The following is a 19,991-nucleotide window of genomic DNA, read 5'->3' on the forward strand; positions in this document are numbered from 1 at the left end:
TATGTAAGCATATACAAAAAAAGTGAAACAGCTGTTTCCATTTTACTTTGTTATTGTTTTATACCAATCGTGTAAACACAAAATATATAAATCATAAAACTTTTATTGTCTTTTTTATTATACAGATGGAATTTCATTTTACTTTTTCATTAGACTTTACGTACGTAAAGTGTGATCGTGTAAAGGCCCATTAAGTAATCTGATCAAGAAAACTTTTAACTAAAATTGCAATAAAGCTGCATTTTGAAGAAAATGTCGAAAAAAGCTTATTTTTTAAATTTGTTAAGATATTTTGTAATAACTATTTGAATATTTTAAAGGGAAGAAACATAAAAAAGAATTTTTTCCTAGTTATCTTTTTATAACTTCGCTTATTATTACCAATAAGCTGGATTAAAACTCTAGAAGCGTTAAGCCTTTAAAAAACAGGAAAATTTTCCCTAAATGCTGGAAATCTAGTCATGTTAATGAAATGAAAATCCATCACATACTCCCAGAAAAAAATTTATTAGTTCCACATTAGTTCTGTTCGTTCTATTTATTCATTGATATCTATAGTGTTTGTTTGAAAGCGTCGTTATGGAAGTGTTGTGAATTCGTTCTCTGGAACAGTTCGGGAACCAGTTCTTTAATCAATTATATTTGTTCGAATTTGTCATCCTAGTTCTAAGGAAGATTTATATAACACATACATCTACTTTGGAACATATCATGAACTAGTTTGTTTTTCAGCGATTGTTGTTTGAAAAAAGTTACTGAAAGCAATATTTTATAATCACCCCTATTCTGCTCTTTAATTTAAATCGAAATTTTCTCCGTTTCGCAACTTTGGTATTCTGCATTTCGATTTGAAGCTCCGTCACTGAAATAACAACTTACAAAAACGTAGTTAGGATCGTAATGCAGAAAACACGCGATCGTTAAGCATTGAAATAAAATGGTATTGCTTCTGTTTTTCTTACGATTTCGTTTTTTGTTGGAATACCTTTTTTCGTAGCGTAACTGAATGCGAAAACGTAATCGAAATGCAGAATAGGGGTGTATTTTCAACATTCGTTGTTAAATTTATGGGAATCTATGAATTTGTTTGTTGAATTTTGAATATTTTGTTGAATTTTGAATTATTTTGATAAAGAGGAGCTTGTTTAAACAGGTTTAGGATCAATATGTAACTACTACCAAATGACAGGTACCGTTAACTGGTTTAGAATTACTATAGAATCACAACAATGTTCCTGAGAACGAGTTCTAGAAATAATGGCGATATCACTAAATACCAGCAAATCTGAATGGTACAAAACTATTACTGTATTATTGTAAACTTACAAATTGTTCATTTGTTTACTTTCAAAGTTTATAAAACAATAATCTTAGTTATAATTTCTACTCACGACTATATTCATTATATCGAAGAGAATGTTTAATTCTCAAACACCTTTGTTTTGTAATCACGGTTATTTACATATCCGTAAAGAGGCTCTTATTTCAAGTGTTTATTATAAATATTTGTTGTGTTTGTAATTTGATTGTAATTTGTGGGGAAGTTTTCGGTTAGTTCATTTTAAAATGGGTATTTACAATGTTTTAAATCTAATTTATAAACATTCCAAAAGTAGGAGTTATATTTAAATACTCCTTTTATTTGTATGTTGACATTAGAAGTGTAATTACAGTCAAACTCGATTATAACGAACTCCGGGTAAAGATGTTTTTGAGAAAGAGTTTTTTTTAGATATTTATTGGATTACATCGTATACTAAATACTGAACGAATATTAATGTCCCTTCAATATTATAGAATTTACTTAAGAAGGATCTATCGTGTATAAGATTTTACTGTTCAAAGTAAATGTTGCAGTTAATCAAATTCAGACAGATTTGATCTTTAAAGCTATTATTCACTTTTTATGTGTTCAAAGTTGCTTTAACATGATTATACCCTACACCACTTTAGTGGGGAGGGTATATTGGATTTGTGCTGATGTTTGTAACATACAAAAATATTCGTCCTAGACCCACCTTAAAGTATACCGATCGGCTTAGAATCGTTTTTTGAGTCGATTAAGCTATGTCCGTCCGTCCGTCCGTCTGGCTGGCTGTCCATGTAAACCTTGTGCGCAAGGTACAGGTCGCAATTTTCAAGATAATTGGATGAAATTTGGCACGGACGTTTTATTTGACCCAAGGACGAAGCCTATTGGATTATTTCGTATACTAAATACTGAACGAATATTAATGCCTCTTCAATATTATAGACTTTACTTAAGAAGGATCTATCGTGTATAAGATTTTACTGTTCAAAGTAAATGTTGCAATTAATCAAGTTCAGACAGATTTGATCTTTAAAGCTATTATTCACTTTTTATGTGTTCAAAGTTGCTTTAACATGATTATACCCTACACCACTTTAGTGGGGAGGGTATATTGGATTTATGCTGATGTTTGTAACATACAAAAATATTCGTCCTAGACCCACCTTAAAGTATACCGATCGGCTTAGAATCGTTTTTTTAGTCGATTAAGCTATGTCCGTCCGTCCGTCTGGCTGGCTGGCTGTCCATGTAAACCTTGTGCGCAAGGTACAGGTCGCAATTTTCAAGATAATTGGATGAAATTTGGCACCGACGTTTTATTTGACCCAAGGACGAAGCCTATTTGATTATTTCGTATACTAAATACTGAACGAATATTAATGTCCCTTCAATATTATAGAATTTACTTAAGAAGGATCTATCGTGTATAAGATTTTACTGTTCAAAGTAAATGTTGCAGTTAATAAAATTCAGACAGATTTGATCTTTAAAGCTATTATTCACTTTTTATGTGTTCAAAGTTGCTTTAACATGATTATACCCTACACCACTTTAGTGGGTAGAGTATATTGGATTTGTGCTGATGTTTGTAACATACAAAAATATTCGTCCTAGACCCACCTTAAAGTATACCGATCGGCTTAGAATCGTTTTTTGAGTTGATTAAGCTATGTCCGTCCGTCCGTCTGGCTGTCCATGTAAACCTTGTGCGCAAGGTACAGGTCGCAATTTTCAAGATAATTGGATGAAATTTGGCACCGACGTTTTATTTGACCCAAGGACGAAAATGGTTAAAATCGGTCCATTATTTCACCTAGCCCCCATAGAACAGAACTCCCCGAAAAGGGCTTCTAAGCTCATAATTATGTTAAATATACAGATATATCGATAAAATACGGCACAACTAAGTTTTATAGAAGTCTTGATAATCCTGCCAAATTTCATAAAGATCGGGCCCCATTTGACCCTAGCTCCCATACAAAGTCCCCTCCAGAAAATTACTTGAATGTCCCAAATTAACTTATAAACACAAATATCGCGATGAAATTCAGCACAATAAAATATTATGTAAATATCAATTTATCGGGCTTGGTCCATAGTTGCCCCTAGCCCCCATATAAAGCCTCTTTCAGAAAATTAGTTTTTCATCCATAAATTGCTTAAATGTATCGGAACAAGGGAATATTGAAGATAAATGCGATATTATGAAAAATAAATCACATTTAATATTCATAACTGGTGTAGGGTATCATATGGTCGGCCACGCCCTACTATACTTTCTTACTTGTTTTTATTTGAGTTATTGAACGGTTTTAAAAAGTTTTTTATTTTTCATGTTTATAGAAATTTGTATGTTTTCTTTACTTTTCCATTTTAGGTTTATATTCAACCGTTTCAATTGAAATATTTTATCTTGTTTGCTTTTACTTCATTGAGCTATTTTTTTTAATGCTTTCTGCTTATTATCACTTATTAAATAATAAAAAAAACTAAATAAAATTATAATAAATACCTTATTGTCACTGTCAGTTGTATTACCAGAACCGAAACTAGCCAGAGAACATCTATCGGGGTCATTCTCGGTCATAGGATCATCTAGATCTCTCGATGAACGTTGTGATGAACCAGAATTCTTCGCTGGAGATTTGGGTAAAGTAAGTGAGGTGCTAGAGAAGCAGGTTTCTTGCATTACTTCTCGCAGTTTCTTAGTCCAAATCTGAATGATAAAAAAAATAAGATATAAAGTAAAGTGAAACATTTAAAGGATTAATTAAAACCTACTTGTTTTGTTTCCAAACTATTGGCTTTAAGTACAATGCGACAGTCGGATAGCATGGGTGATCTACCAGTCCAAACAGCAAATTTAGTCTCATCACCTTCAATATGTTCCGTGATGCCAAGATCTAGAATAAATCAAAGTAAATGTATTAATACCATTTTATTTTAATTTCATATTTATAGTTACCTGTAGTCATTAGCTTGCTCTTAAATTGATATTTTACTGAATTATTCGAATCTTTGACTTCTTTAGCAAATAATAAATACATATCGAATAGGAATACCCGTCTTTCTCTTCCCTTTCTTATCAATTGCTTAGTATCCCAGGCTTGGAATGCATCTTGCAAAACTACCTCACCCAAACCATCTATGGAAACATCACAGTTCTCGAGTAGAGACAAATGCATGGCATCATTTGCCTTTTTCGGAACATTCAACATTACCTCAAGACCTTCCTTAATTTCACCATGACTTTCTTCACAGCAGGAGAGTAAATCTTTGAGTAGCAGTTGATATTTGGTAATACGTTGTACGGGTTTGATTAGATAAGCCGGCAGGGGATGTTCTACCTTGTGTTTGTGTTGTAATTCATCGAAAAATGTGCCCGCATGTTGTACTAGCATATTATTCGATGTTGGTTTGTTTTTGCAATAGTGTACATACATGTCGAACTTACAGGCCCAGGTGACAAAACAATGGCCCACATCTTCAGGCATAGTTTCATACTTCTCCAGTTCACGTAGAAATATTTTATGATGAAAATTGTAGATTTCTCGTATATTGCCGAAAATAATATCTTCCTTGCCAGAAAGAGCTGCTGGGGCACCCTGGCCTGAACGAAATTCTTCGAGGAAACATTTAATGCATGTCTCCAAGTCCTTAACATATGCTCTTTCGGTTTGCATTAGTTCAGCCATAATGAATTCTTTTCTGCGTGCTGATTTGCGTTTTTCTTCGTTAATTTCCTTGGCCGCTACTGTAGTAGAGGTTGTCAATTTTGCTTCAAGTGTAGGATCTGAGTGTCGGTCGGTTGATGTAGAAGAACCTAAAGAAACAATTTTATTATGGAAATTTGTTTCATTGCTTTTTAAAGGAAAGAACTTACCGGTTATAGAACTAATAGATGTGTTGGCATCAGATTCTGCTACCATAGACATACCCAACGACTTTTCCAATTGTTCCCTATAGGAATCCATGCGGTTGCTAAAATCTTTGTACCTTAAAAATAGAAAAAATAATAAAACAAATTTCCATAAAATAAAGATTCCTTGTTGAATATTTACCTTTGGTCAACAGATGCAACCCATTGCTTTATGGAGCTCGCATGAGCATGTCCCTTTTCCACTAAACTATCGGCCAATTGTATTAGTAGCTTAACACGCTCTCTTGTCTCCTTTGCTGTGCCCCTAAACTCGTTGTGCTCTTTGAGCAAACCTTCGGTTTCTTCACGAGTTTTACCCACTAGATTAGTGCGTGATGACAAATAGGCTTCGCCTGTATTATGTATCCATTCGATGGCCTGTTTGGCACTTCTCTCAAAGAGTACAAATTGTTGACATTGATCCAATGACTTTTTACGCTGTGTCCAAAATTCCAGCACTTGATTTTCCTGAGTAAGCAACTTGTCCAAAATGGTTTTTACACGATTTTCACAATTGCCTTGAGATTGATATTCGTAGTACTGTTGTGATCGATTGGCGTATTTGAGGAAAGTTTCCGCTGTTCTGCGGGCCAGGGTGCAGGCCTTTAGAAAAGCTTCCTTTTGTTCTTGATGCTTGGAGATTAGTTGCACAATTGTTTGGGCTTTATCGCTGGAGCCGCCACCGCCACACCAGTCATCTTCACGACGATATTCCCTTTCCAAACTGTCTAACACTGAGCAAACCTGTTCGGCTGTTTTATAAAAGTTTATGGAGGCTGTGACCAGTTTATGACGTTCTTCGGCATATGTAACCAATTGTTGCCACTTTTTTGTGACATCATCGGATATTTCACGTATGGATTGGGGATCATAGTGATTGGCATTGATTAAAGCATCGGCCCGGTATTTGACTTGTACGGCGGAAGTGTGGGTCTTTTCAATAGCTACCTGAAACTGCTCATGTTCTTTACGCAATTGCTCTGCCTCCTGCAAACTGTTGGGTGTAACAAAACTGGCCACCAACATGGCCTCACCGTTGCGTATCCAAGAAATAACTTGGTTGGCATCATTTTGGAACTGACACAGTTGCACAGCCTGTTCTAATTTAGCGCGTTTGGCTTCAGACAACTCTTCAAGATCAATTTCACGTTCACGTAAAAAGTTTAGCAAATATTCTATGCGAGCTTGAGCTGTGTGGGTGGCATCGGCCATGGAAATAAAACCAGCAGATTCAAACATTTGCAAAAGCTCCTGTCCCTGCTCGAGCACTTCATAGGTGGCATTTTGTATGTCACTAACCGATTCGTTGTGCATGCGTATTAGTTGTTCGGCTTTTTGGTAGTCACGTGATAGATCTGCATGCTGCAGTTCTTCAGACCATATTTCTAGCTGCGAAGACAGTTCCATGGCATCACGTTCAAAGTAACGTAAACGCAATATTAAATCTGCTCGAAACTTGCGTGCCGACCATAATTCCTCAAGCTCTATTTTTTGTTTTGACAGCTTTTCAAGAGCCGCCTCTAAAGCCGATAGGGAACCTGTATTGTCTGAATACTCTAAAGATCGCATTTCTTGCAGCAGTGCCTCTCCTTGAGCAATTGTTTGCATACAGCCTTTAACCGTGTTATCCTGCTGATCTCTATATTGCTGCAAAAGTCTTTCTATGCCTTCTAGATTTTCTTGAGATAACATGGTTTCATCTGTGGAAACATCTGCCCTTAATTGATCAATCCAGGCAGTCACCTCCTTCTCGTGTGTATAGAAAATGACGGCCATGTCTAGACGCCTTCTCCTTTGTTCCACCCGCTCGGCAAAACTAGCAACTTGTATTTCCAACTCATGGGCCACCGAATAAATTTCATTGGGATCTGCCTCACCACTGCGTGCCAGTTCATCCGCTGCTGCCAACAGTTTTTCAGCATTACTATAGGTATTTTGGGCCACATTCTCGAAATGTTCATGGGACTTTTGGTAAACGCGAGCCTTTTGTAGATTTCTGCCAATTCCTGTATTTTTACGCACAAACACTTCACCATGATTCTTTAGCCAGTCCAGAACCTGTTTTACATCTTCCTGAAACAGTCTAAGAGCCAATGTTTGATGCAAACGTATTTTTTCTTGATGCCACTTGGATTCCAAAGAACGATGATGACCCAGTATCTGATGTATAACTGCCAGAACATGAGAAGCACCTTCGCTATAATCAGCAGCAGGATTTTGACGACCATATTTGTTGTAAGTACTATTCTTGCGGTGATCTGGAACGCCAGGTGGAGGTGGTTGATTACACACCTGCACTAAATGATCCAATTGATAAAGTAATTTCTTGCTGGTAGAATGAACTTCGGTATAAGCCTGACACATGGCCTCATACAAAGACTGATGAGTACGTATAGCCGTCTCCAAACTTTGTATATCCGAAGGCAATGGTTGTGAAGCTTGACAGGCAGCAGCCCAAGATGCCACACTATTGCAATACTGCTCAGCCTTGTGATGAAACAGCACGCTTAGTTGTAGCACAGCGGTACGCTCATCTAAGCCAGCAGCAAAATCTTTCCAGGTGCGATCTAAACGTGTAGCCAAAGTTTTAATATTTTGTGCGGCATAATGTTGACTTTCAATAAGTCTAGAGGCTACGGCCAATATGCGATCAATATTGACCGAGACATTCATAGAGGCTACGGCAAATTTTTGATGTTCATCTTGCAATGACTTGGCCACCGAATAGTTGTGACCAATTTCCACATAAGACATTTGAAACACATCTCTATTGTGTAAAATCCAATCGAACATTTTCTCACAATCCTGTTCGAATAAACGCCACTGGAAACATTGATCTAGTTTCACCTTTTTATGCTGCCACAAGGTAAGTAAACGCTGCTGGCCAGAGTGTATAAGATCAATTTGCCTTAAGGCCTTGCTAATAGCGGCCGACATATCGGGATTATTAGTGGGTACACGAGACTGAGAGGAAGTACCGGAATCACTGCCACCACAATCACCACCACTGGCACCCTGCAAAATTAGAATAAAATAATTACTACATGGTACAATTTAGTTTTATAACAAACTCACCGCTCCTGCACTGCAGCCACTGCTCATGTTAATCTTTGTCAACAACTTCTTGCCCTGCACATCCAAATCCTCAATCGGTAACTTGAGTATTTTCTTTTTCATTTCATTATGATGATCCAGAGCATGACGCGCACCATTAACATCTTCGGCAAAGTCATTACGCTGCAAATCCTCCTGTAAATCATCTATACGATCGGCCAAATCACTAGCCTGCCAAAAGAAATCCTCTATGGCCAAACGAGAATCGGTCCACTGTTGATGGTCATACACTTGATTGCCATCAAAGTCTGTAGTCAACTGATTTGGTTCGGCTATCTTATTTAGAGCTTCAATCGATATTGTTGAAGTTTCGAATTTGTATTTGTGTGAGGATATTGAGGCGCGTTGTTTTTGCCAAAAATTATCCGGTTTTATGATGACAACATTGTGTATGTTGGCACTGAAATGCTCTTGCAACACTTTCAATATGGCCTTGACATTTGTCGAACAATTGCCATTGCCGCGCATATCAATAATGACAGTGAAACCCAAATTTTTTGCCGAATCACTGGAAGAGGAGTAAAAGTGAGAAAAATGTTTAGAATTTGTTTTGTACAGAATGTGGTGAATGATATGTAGGAAATGAATTCAAATGGTTTTTTATGAAAAATGTACAAAACAAGATGTCTTTTAATGAAAATAGAAAGGTATCAGTTTTGAAAAGTTTTCTATTGAAAGAAATCTGTTTCAAAACTTGTATTCAGAAAAATATGGACGAGGAAAATAGTTTTTTATACAAAACTTTATGAAAATTTTTACACAAAATGAAAAGGTTTAAAAGTTATCTATATAAAGGGTTTCCTTAAAAGAGCAAGCAAATGGAATCATTTAAAATTATAACTGCTGAATAGCTTCTATAGAATGAAAACTTTTGGAATATTTGATATTTTTTTAGTCAAAAGAAAACTTGTCGAAAAACTTTTTATACAAAGAAATGTGTTCGAATATCTGTCTTTAGAAAACTTTTCGAAAAGTACTTTTTAAAAGAATGTTTCTCTAAGATGAAAACTCTTCGAAAATTCCTTTTAAAAAAGGCAACCTTTGAAAAGAAAACAGCTCATATAATGAAAACTATATGTTTTTAAAACTTCTATAAACAGAAACCTGTCTGGAGCAGAAATACCAAAACATGTAACATTTTAAATGGCTTAAATATGGCCAAAACCCCGGTCGAAAAACTGATGCAATTCTGAGGCCAGATTGGAATCTTTCAGAAAAGTCTCTAGGTTAAAAATTAATAAGAGTTATTTTTCTACAGAATGACAATAGTTCGAAGTTCAATCTTTAGAAAGAAAACTGTTCGAAAAGTTGTTTTTGGAAAGAAAGAAAAAACTACTGTAGACAGAAAACAACCGTCTATCAAAAATCTCTTAAACAGTTTTGGTTTTAAAAAAATGAAATTCTATAGTAGGTATTAAATATTCGCATTGGAAAGTGTTTTTTTTTTTTGTTAATTAAAATTTAACTTAAATATACATTTAAAGGTATATATGATAATATAATGACAAACATTGTCAACATTCAACCAAAATAAATGATTCTGAAATGTGGAAAAAAAATTAAGCCTAAAGAGAGTCACGCACTGTTTATAAATTCTTTTTAAGAAAAAAGCATACCACTCCATATAAGTAAACAAAATATTCTTTTTATGTACGCGTAAGTTTCATTTTATATAAACACACATAGTATTTATGTAAATTAAAAAACAAAGTAAAACTTTTGTTTTCATTTTTGGTCGCAAATATGCCAAATTAGTCGCCATTGCAATAAAATTATATATATAAAAAAAAACAAGGCATTAAGAGTTTCATCAACAAAAATAATAAAATATTTCCCAGCAAACTAAAGTGTTAAAATATTTAATAATAATTTTAAAAGAATTTATACAAAAAATACAATTATTTTGCAATTCATTTAAAAATATTTTAAATTTGTAGTATAATTTTAAGAATTTTTTTGTAGCTGTTAGGGAAGCATTTTGTATTTATCTCCCTTTTACAAAATTTTTTGAATATGGCTTTAAAATACATTTTGAATTATTATATAAAATGAAGTACATATTTTTAAGTTTTTGTTTTCTTTGCAGTACAAAGTACAATATGTATTCATATGTAACTGAATGTCGCGTAGTTGCTGTTTGCTTATAATAATGGGATGCAATTAGAATAGTGTCGATGAATAATAAGCAGAAATACAAACATTTACTTATTTAAGTACATTAGGGAGAGTCAAAATTAAACATAAATAATGAGTGTTTTAAAGAAAAACAAAACAAGGAGGGACAGCAAGTAATGTGTTTTTATATTATAAAATATAATATGTATGTAGTTTTTCTGCGTTTTGGTATAACTATAGATATTGCTAAACAACTTTTTGTTTCTTTCACTGAGTTTCTATATTAGTTGTAAGAATAATAGACCCCTAATATGTTAAAAAACTTCTGAATTCTATAAAATTCTGAAACTGTCTTTTCACAGACATTGCAATCGGCTCTTAAAACGAAAAGAATGACATCCCCTAGAAGTTAAACGAAATCGATTCAGAAATGAGATGGTAAAAACAGCAATGTTTTTAAGTTTCAGTATACTGCACCGATTACAGTATACGTGGCAAACCCGGCTAATACTGATCAACTTTTGGTCCTCCTTCTATCTCAAAATTGAGAGCACTATACGGCCTAAATGAGAAGTCCTAAGATAATGAATTTTTTTGCATGTTGGACCTTATAAGTCCAACTAACAATCTAAAACCAATTAACAATAAAGCGATTGGCCAAAACATATGCAATTTAGAGTTTGATTCCTACCTAGGACAGGAACATATTAATTGCTTAGATTGTTTTATCCGCTAAAACTCACTTGAAGTGCAATAATAGGTGTATTCATAACAGATAAGAAAGTGAAATCGATCATCGACATAAAGTTATTAATTTGGAAATCGTAGGAGTCGTGTACATACATAGTGACCTATGTGAGTTAAAGATATTTTCGAAAGGGCCTCATATCATATCTTTGATCAATTAAAGATCGATTATGATGATTATATATTTCCCAGCTGTTCGGTCGGACAGTTTCCCCTAGCCACCGACTGACCAGTTGACTAGCTATTTTAACATGTGCTTGTACTACGAGGAAGTCAGTCGTCACCCCATAGATTACGAAGAGACATACAAGTGTCCACTCTCTCGCTTACGAAGAGGAAACTAAAGTGACGATTATCTTCACCCTCACCGTATTTTACGGATGCATAGACTCTGTTTAAGGAGATTTATACGAGATTAATTGATATGTATTTAGAAAATGGTATTCTAGGTTTCACCTTTGACACCATAAAAGATGCTTAGTATTATTAAAGTTGGACACAAACGGCTAAATCGATTCAAAGAAATCTATATAAATTGATATACATTCATTCAGTAATGGCAAAATTGTTGTTTTTGGATTACGACTATGTATTTCGTACTCCACTAATTCACTTCCGTTATACATATTTAAAAATTATTAAAAAAAAACATTGCAAAATAAAAACAAAATCCCACTTACCTCGGTATCATTATAAGATAACTCAAAAGACGCCTTAAGTCATCTGGCTTCAAACGATCACGTCTAGGTGTAGCCGGAAAACATAGTAGAGGACCACCACGACGATCACGACCACCGGTTAGGAAAACGACGCGCTCCTGCAACAATGTGAGTATGTCGCGAGCGCGTTGACCATCCATTTTGACGTTAAAGGAATAATGGTGATGTTAAAAATTCTTTTAACTTTTTGTGTTCTTGTAAACGATAATTGTTTTTGTTTTTTTTTTTCTCTTTCTGGATATTTTTTCACTTAATACTTTTAATATTTCACTTTCTTAAGAATTTCTTTGTTGTTGTTATTATTATTTTAAAATTATATTAGTAGAGTAATTGTGAATTTTGTTTTAGCTCATAGGATAAGTTGTTTATCGATTTATACAAATATTTGGCAAACATTTTCATGGTCAACATTTGTTTCTTTTTTGTTGTTGTTGTTGTTATTATTGTTTCGTTCTTTCTCCAAATAGAAATTTTAATTTTGCTTCTAATACACTGAATACCTACTAGGTTATTGCAAAAATAAAAATCACAAAAGAATGAAAAAGTATAAATGAAAGACATAAAATTTTTAAACATATAATAATACCGCAGACTAAAGTCAACACCACCATCCACGCAATGAAGTTCTTTCATTTTAATTTTTTGCTTTTGTTAATGTTGTTTATAATGACGACGTCAGCGACAACAGTATTCAGAAAAATAATGACGACGATGTGGGCTTAAACCTAACAAACAGCATTCAATACAACAAAACACTCTGAATCTATGTGCATCAGCAACTATTTGCTTTTCTTTAATACTTTTGTTTTTATTTTTTTATTTTATTATTGTGCTTTTAATAAAGTGTAGTAGTGGTATAGTACTCTTTAGTTATTTGTTCAATTAGTTCTGCTGTTAATTGTTTGTTTCTATTACTTTCTAATCTATAATATTGAATATTATTGGAAGTATACTGTTTGGTTGGGTGAAAGAAAATAAAACAAATTATAATATATGGTAGGTCAAGAACGACCGCAAAGTACTTTACAATTGTTATAAAGTTTTTGTGATATTTATATCTTTGTTCGATTATTACTAGGATCGTTGCGTGTCAAATATTACTAGAAATAACTTTAAAAATTGAAAATTTTTGACATTAGATTTATCTTCAGAAATTCAAAAAATCGAATTGGAAATTTGACTAGAATTCAAAATTTTACTCAAAATTTGAAATTGAAAATTGTACAAGAAATTTGACTAGAAAATATAAATTTCACTAGAATTTGGAATTTAGTTAAAAATTTAAAATTTCACAAAAAATTTTACGTTAATAGTTTGCTATATTTTAAAGAGGGTGTAGTACTCACAATATTGATGTAGGGTATTGAATGTCTCGCTATAGACAATAACAGAAATAATTCTGCAATTAAATTTTATTGTCTACATATTACTTTAGTATGTTGTTTTTGTTCTTTTGTTTTAATAATACATAAATATATTTTAAATTTTTCTTTCACACAAGTAATTTATTTAATATTTCTTTCTATATGAAAAAAGCACTGCTGACGACATGATTTGGAGAGAAGATGGAATACTTAGCAAACAAACCAACAAACATTGCTTGCCTCTACAACTGATTGATATGGCTGACATTTATCGAAATGGTGCATTATTATTGTAATATCCACCCCCTTTGCATACAAACACTCACACATAGAATAAGTGCATTTTCAATATTCCAACTGACCGACCGACCGTCTGAGGGTTATAAAATAAGCACAAATGTGTATAAATAATTATTTCAAAAGAAAGACCATTAAGAAAAAGGGAACTTAATTAAAATGGAATACAGATGTATGAACTCATTCATACATACATGTGATTTCGTTGTACCATATAGAATGGCACAAATATGGCAGTGGACAATAAAGTTACAGCAAATATACACAGATAAATGATGATCATATTATACACGGCATAATTTTTTTACTTTGTCACTCTGCTGGTTCCTCTTCTTTACCCAAACCAATCCAATATTCAAGCACTTTAATGCGTCCCCTCTGGGAAAACGTCATAAATCAATGAAAATCAATTTTGCAGATGGAAATTAAACAATGCATTATTTGTTTATAATTGCATTATAATATTACACGTTATGACTAAACTTCCAAGAATTGCTAGTTTTGTTTAATATTTTTATGAAATTTCACATATTTTTCTTCTTTTCTTTTCTTGTTCAATAAGATTTTGTAAAAGAAAGGAAAAAGACACAAAACACACACAAACACTGGCAGAAAAAACACAGTCATACACACAAACACCGAGAGAAGCCAAGAATTTTTTTCTTATTGTGTGTTGGTGTAAACTGGTGTTTGAATGAGTGTTGGTGCCCCGCTGCTTGTTCTTCTTCAAATGATGCTCATTGATTTTTTTCTTCTTTTTTGTACTTTCTTTACTAACTTTTAACTACATTTTCACGCAAATTTTTACGAATATTTCACTTTATTTTAATAAAACTGTTATACATATCAAGTAAACACATATATTTCACTAAAAAACAATTTAAAATTATTATAAATTCGCTAAATTTCGCAAAAATATCCTACGCGACGACAACGACGTCTGACAGACGTTTTTTTTTGTGAGTACTCAACAAAAAACAGAGTTGACATCAAGGTGAACTCACATAAGGTGGTGGCAGTTCAGCAACAACAACATTTTACATGTATTTTGTTTTTGCATTTGGTTCACGTAGTTGCCAGGCAAATTCACATAAGGTAGTGCTATTCAATTAACTAATAATTTTTTCTTAATTCTCCTGGTTTACGTAGCTGTCAAAATTTGTTATTGTTTACATTTTTATATTTAAAAGTTTCCGTTAAGACAGAAACAAACTTCGTTAGTACTTAATTATATATATATTTATGTATATATTAAACAATATTGCTTTGTATTTTACATTAACACTGGAGGATAACATGATTAACTTAAAAAAAATCTCTTCTGGAACATTTTATATAAGAAAATACATATGAAGTATTTTCCCAGCCGGTGGCAGCTCACTTTTACGTTATTAAATGTTAACAAATTAAACAGTATTGTTTTATATACTCAATAGGTAGATAACATTATTAACTAAAAACAATCTGCTCCGGAACGCTTTATATAACGAAACTCATATGAAATATTTTCCCGGTCGCCGGCAGCTCCGCCGGAGTAGAATTATCTATTCGTTTATTTTTAAGAGAAAAACTAAGTTTTATATAATTTCAGGCACATATATACTTAAAGTTTGCAAATTTATCTGCCAGAATAGAATTTTGAAACAAACATTATTCAATTTAAGATATATTTTCCTCACAAATTTTAATATTTTTATTTTTAATAAAATATACAAATCTCACAAAAATGTTCGTAAAATATATTCGACGTCTTACTGTTTTGACATCTACGTCAATTAATTACAAAAATAGTTGTTGCCGAACTGCCACCACCTTATGTGAAGCCGCCTTGATTGATATACAGCAAAATTTTTGCACAGAGTTGTATTTATTTGTTTTGTAATAATGCCAAGTTGGTGCTTTTTGTTTAAAAAATCAAAATTGCACTAAATATGTAAAAATTTTCTAGCTATTCAGCAAAATTTTATAAAATTTACTGCTATGTATTAACAATTTCGTTAGATGTACGATATTCGACATGAAAATTCTGTAAAAATTTTCAATAAAAATTTCAAGTTCATTAGAAATTTAAATTTTTACTTTAAGTTCTAAAATTCACTAGAAATGATAAATTTTCGGTGAAATTCCATAGCAAATCTAAATTTTAGTAGATATTCGAAATTTTAGTCTTCTCAAAATATTTAAATTTTATTAGAAATTCAAATTTCATTAGAATGTAAGACTTTTAAAATTATATTTAAAATGATTCAATATATTTAGATTTCAAAATTGAATATTGTTCAACTCTTTTCATTATTCATATTTGATTTTTTTCTTTTTCTTATTGATATAACATTGTTGACATTACTGTAATAATTTTACATTCATTCTTCGTTCTCTTCCCATTTAGCTAAGTTCACAACCTTACTCTTCTCATCTATATACAGAAACCGCAATAATTTGACATTTTCACATTACACGACATTCTTAACTGTCAATGTAACAGCTGTTATTATCATCGATAGAATAAAAAAAAGTTGAATCCCAGGCCATACACAACTTTTTACACGATAAGTTGTTTCGTTCGTTCGTTCCTTCCTTTTTTTCTTTTGTTATAGTTATTAGAAAAAATTGCAAAAATTCTGCGTAAAATAAAGTCTACTTTACAACATCGTAAAAATAAATCACGTTTAAAGTCTCAAACTACAACGCAACCAACAACATCAATAAACGCATCAGGAACAACAACTTCACAGAATTTATTACAACAACAAAGTGTGACTGAGAGCGAAAATTATCGTCTCCAGCAACAATATCCAGCACAAAGTGCTTACCAGGACAATCACAAAGAAATAATTGATAAAGAAACGATAACTGGTGGCCAAGGATTAGCAGTGTTTGAAGAAGCCATGGAAACAAACCTAAATAAGGTGTTAAACCAGGGTGTACGACATCAGCTAAATGGTCTGCTGTGTAAATACACTAATGTTATGAAAGGTAAGGGTGATAAATATACTACAGAACCTGGGTAAACAAATGATTTCCATTTAAGGTTGGCAGTATAGATGGTTTACGGTTGATCCCCAAAGTGGCATCTTAAGTTATTATTTATCGGACTGTACGTCCGCTGGTGATGATGTACCACCACCAGCACATGTACTAACTAGCTCTCCACGGGGACAGGTCCATTTAGCCGGCGCTGTGGTCTGTCCCAGTGATGAAGATTCTAGAACTTTTTCTATTGGATGTGCCTCAGGCGATACCATTAAGTTGAGAGCAGCCGATGCTAGAGCACGCCAGGAATGGGTAGATGGATTACGTGCTGTTGTAGAGAGTCACACAAAGGCCATGGATATAAGCAATTCAACACCATTGCCTCCACGTGAGCTATTAGCGGCATCGGACGCTATGGTCTCTGCTCGCCAGGCACTTTATTTAACCGAACAATGGTGATTCATTCATTTTCTTTATTATGCTTATCTTTGTTTTTGTTATTTGTATTTATTGTACCTATTATCTTTTTTAGCAATGCTTCTTTGGCTCGTGCCATAGAAAATGTCGATTGTGAAGCCTTCTCGCCCACGGATCCTGATTTACTTTTACTAAAAGCAATATCTACCGCCAGTACGCAATGCCTGCACCAGTGCCTGAGTCTTTTGCAACGTCACCAAGAGATCAATACGCCGCGTTCCGAAACAACAAGTGTTAATTAGTTAAACAAACTGCACAAAACTACTGATTAATATGACTATAAGGATGTTTACGACGTCTTAACTACTTGTAAATTTTGACCTGTTAGTTAAAGTTCCCAATTCCACAACAAAACAAAACGAAAAAAAACACCATCATTATCTCCAAGAGCATATTTTAAGCAATACGTATCGGTTTGGTTACGTCTGTAAATTTCACAAAATGAAATGTCTCTAATCAAGTGCTTAAAATGTTAAAATGTATTATTTATTTCATTTGTACAAATGTACACATATTTTGATTGTGAAACACTCCTAATTAAAAACTAATATTTTAATAAAAAAAATCAACTCCCTAAATTGTAAGATAAAAAAATGTATTTTATTTCGTACTGTTTATTGTGAAAACATCTCTGTTATTGCAATTTTTTCTTACTTCCCTTTTGTTGTTGTTTATACTTAAAAGCACGACAATTACTTTTTGACACTTTATAACAACAACAAAAATGCAATTTGTTTTTCCCTCCATTTCTTAAAGGATTTGATCTGTTTATTAGTGTATTTTTAATTAAAGTGTCAGTAACATGTGAATCTTATTGGAAATTGTTAAATTATTAATATTTGCTTGAAAAAAGTGCTTTTATTAAAAAAAAGGTTATTTATAAAATGATAAATGTTTGCTTAATGTTTTTCGGTAAAAGAACTATTAAAAGTATATGTTTCATGTAATATTTTATTTGTTATCTTTAATGTTGTGTGTTAAAATTGTAACTTTATTTTTTCATGGGAGTCAGTTGCATTGTCGGTAAGATTGAAATTATTTAATAATATATAGTAAATAGATTTTAATATAGTTTAAACTTATTACTTAATGTAATGATTATTACAAATGTTTTTGTACAGATGTACAAATGACCACATTTTATCAGTGACGTTTGGTCTTTGAAAACTGTTGTTGCTTTTAAAATATGAGTGGAAGATAAGATGGATTATGTAGTAGAAAGATATAAATTGGACAAAGTTTTCAAATGAAAATGTTTGCCATCCGTCATGCATCCCATTGGTCTAGTTGGAAGATGTTGTTTTTTTATTCAGAGTACCTGATTACCAATTTCTTTACAACATTTATAAATTTAAGATTTACTAGAACTGAACTAGAACTGAACTAGAACTGAACTAGAACTGAACTAGAACTGAACTAGGACTGAACTAGGACTGAACTAGGACTGAACTAGAACTGAACTAGAACTGAACTAGAACTGAACTAGAACTGAACTAGAACTGAACTAGAACTGAACTAGAACTGAACTAGAACTGAACTAGAACTGAACTAGAACTGAACTAGAACTGAACTAGAACTGAACTAGAACTGAACTAGAACTGAACTAGAACTGAACTAGAACTGAACTAGAACTGAACTAGAACTGAACTAGAACTGAACTAGAACTGAACTAGAACTGAACTAGAACTGAACTAGAACTGAACTAGAACTGAACTAGAACTGAACTAGAACTGAACTAGAACTGAACTAGAACTGAACTAGAACTGAACTAGAACTGAACTAGAACTGAACTAGAACTGAACTAGAACTGAACTAGAACTGAACTAGAACTGAACTAGAACTGAACTAGAACTGAACTAGAACTGAACTAGAACTGAACTAGAACTGAACTAGAACTGAACTAGAACTGAACTAGAACTGAACTAGAACTGAACTAGAACTGAACTAGAACTGAACTAGAACTGAACTAGAACTGAACTAGAGCAAAACTGGTTAGCTAGTTACTTTCCCAATATAATGAAAATTGTAATTGTGGTCGAATTTGATTTGTATTACCTGTGTAAAAACTTTTAATTAACGATACTTACCCATATACATGAAAAAGTTAAAAAAATGTTAATCAAATATTTATTGTTATCATTAAAATTCTCTAAGATCGTGCGTGATTGAAATCAATTTGTGTTTGTAAAAAATTATTCTTGCTAAACTTTTATGTCAGTCGATCCTAATCCTCTTGCCCTTCGATATTGTTTAGGAACTTTGGTGTTTAATTGTTAGCAGGACTCAACAAGTACGTTTGTAGGACATGACGTACTTCTTGCAATACAATCAGTTTTATTTTCATTCACATTTTTATTATTTATTATTTTCATAATTTTGTTTTATTTTTGTTTAGCTTTAGAAATAAATAAAAGAAAATTTAAAATTACACTTTTGTATAATTGTAATAATACATGAATGCTGAATACATATTATTGAGACAATTAATATTTTGATACAACGTACATACTAACAAATTGAATAGAATCAAAAGTCCACATATTAAATACAAACTACATTTATTTTGTATACAATATAATAATAAATAATTATGGCTATTTTATTGCTTTCATACATTTATGTTACATAAATGGTTGTGGGTGTGTGTGGGAGGTGTTGGGGCCGTGGTTGGTCAATAATTAGACTGCAGTAAGTTTATGTCCAGAGAAGTTTTATTAAATGTGGTTTTAAAATAAACCCGATTAGTTTGAAATTAAGAAATTTTAATTTTAGATCAGTCTAATAGCCTACGGCCACAGCACACTAACACAAGCACTTATGTAATTTAGTATGAATTTATGTCTTTGATTAAATGATCATTTTTTTTCACATTATATTTTAGTTAATTTCTTTTGGGGTTTTTTACTATTTTGCTTTATTGTTTATTTTGATTTGAATGTAATTGGAATTTGACT

General features: G+C 32.6%; 2 protein-coding genes across 2 annotated transcripts in view; one reads left to right on the forward strand and one right to left on the reverse strand.

The window, feature by feature from the left end:
- The window catches only part of LOC119609890 (triple functional domain protein), a 48,351-nt gene extending 36,200 nt beyond the window's left edge, over window positions 1–12,151 (reverse strand). The window contains exons 1-7 of the mRNA XM_037964903.1: window positions 11,888–12,151; window positions 8,307–8,853; window positions 5,374–8,246; window positions 5,196–5,308; window positions 4,278–5,135; window positions 4,094–4,215; window positions 3,825–4,028 (exon numbers count right to left, since the gene is read on the reverse strand). Coding sequence (XP_037820831.1) covers window positions 3,825–4,028; window positions 4,094–4,215; window positions 4,278–5,135; window positions 5,196–5,308; window positions 5,374–8,246; window positions 8,307–8,853; window positions 11,888–12,066 — 4,896 coding nt within the window. The 5' untranslated portion in view covers window positions 12,067–12,151. The remainder of the gene's footprint in view (window positions 1–3,824; window positions 4,029–4,093; window positions 4,216–4,277; window positions 5,136–5,195; window positions 5,309–5,373; window positions 8,247–8,306; window positions 8,854–11,887) is intronic.
- A 3,916-nt stretch (window positions 12,152–16,067) lies between these two features.
- On the forward strand, window positions 16,068–17,631 carry LOC119609895 (oxysterol-binding protein-related protein 11). The gene is made up of 3 exons (XM_037964919.1): window positions 16,068–16,563; window positions 16,619–17,015; window positions 17,093–17,631. The coding sequence occupies exons 1-3, from the start codon at window positions 16,476–16,478 to the stop codon at window positions 17,277–17,279; spliced, it is 672 nt and encodes a 223-aa protein (XP_037820847.1). The 5' UTR covers window positions 16,068–16,475; the 3' UTR covers window positions 17,280–17,631.
- Window positions 17,632–19,991: the final 2,360 nt, after the last annotated feature.

The sequence above is a fragment of the Lucilia sericata genome, unplaced genomic scaffold (assembly GCF_015586225.1).
Source record: "Lucilia sericata isolate MDLA Ls3-8-SP2 unplaced genomic scaffold, ASM1558622v1 Contig001081F_arrow, whole genome shotgun sequence".
Taxonomy (NCBI): Eukaryota; Metazoa; Arthropoda; class Insecta; order Diptera; family Calliphoridae; genus Lucilia; species Lucilia sericata.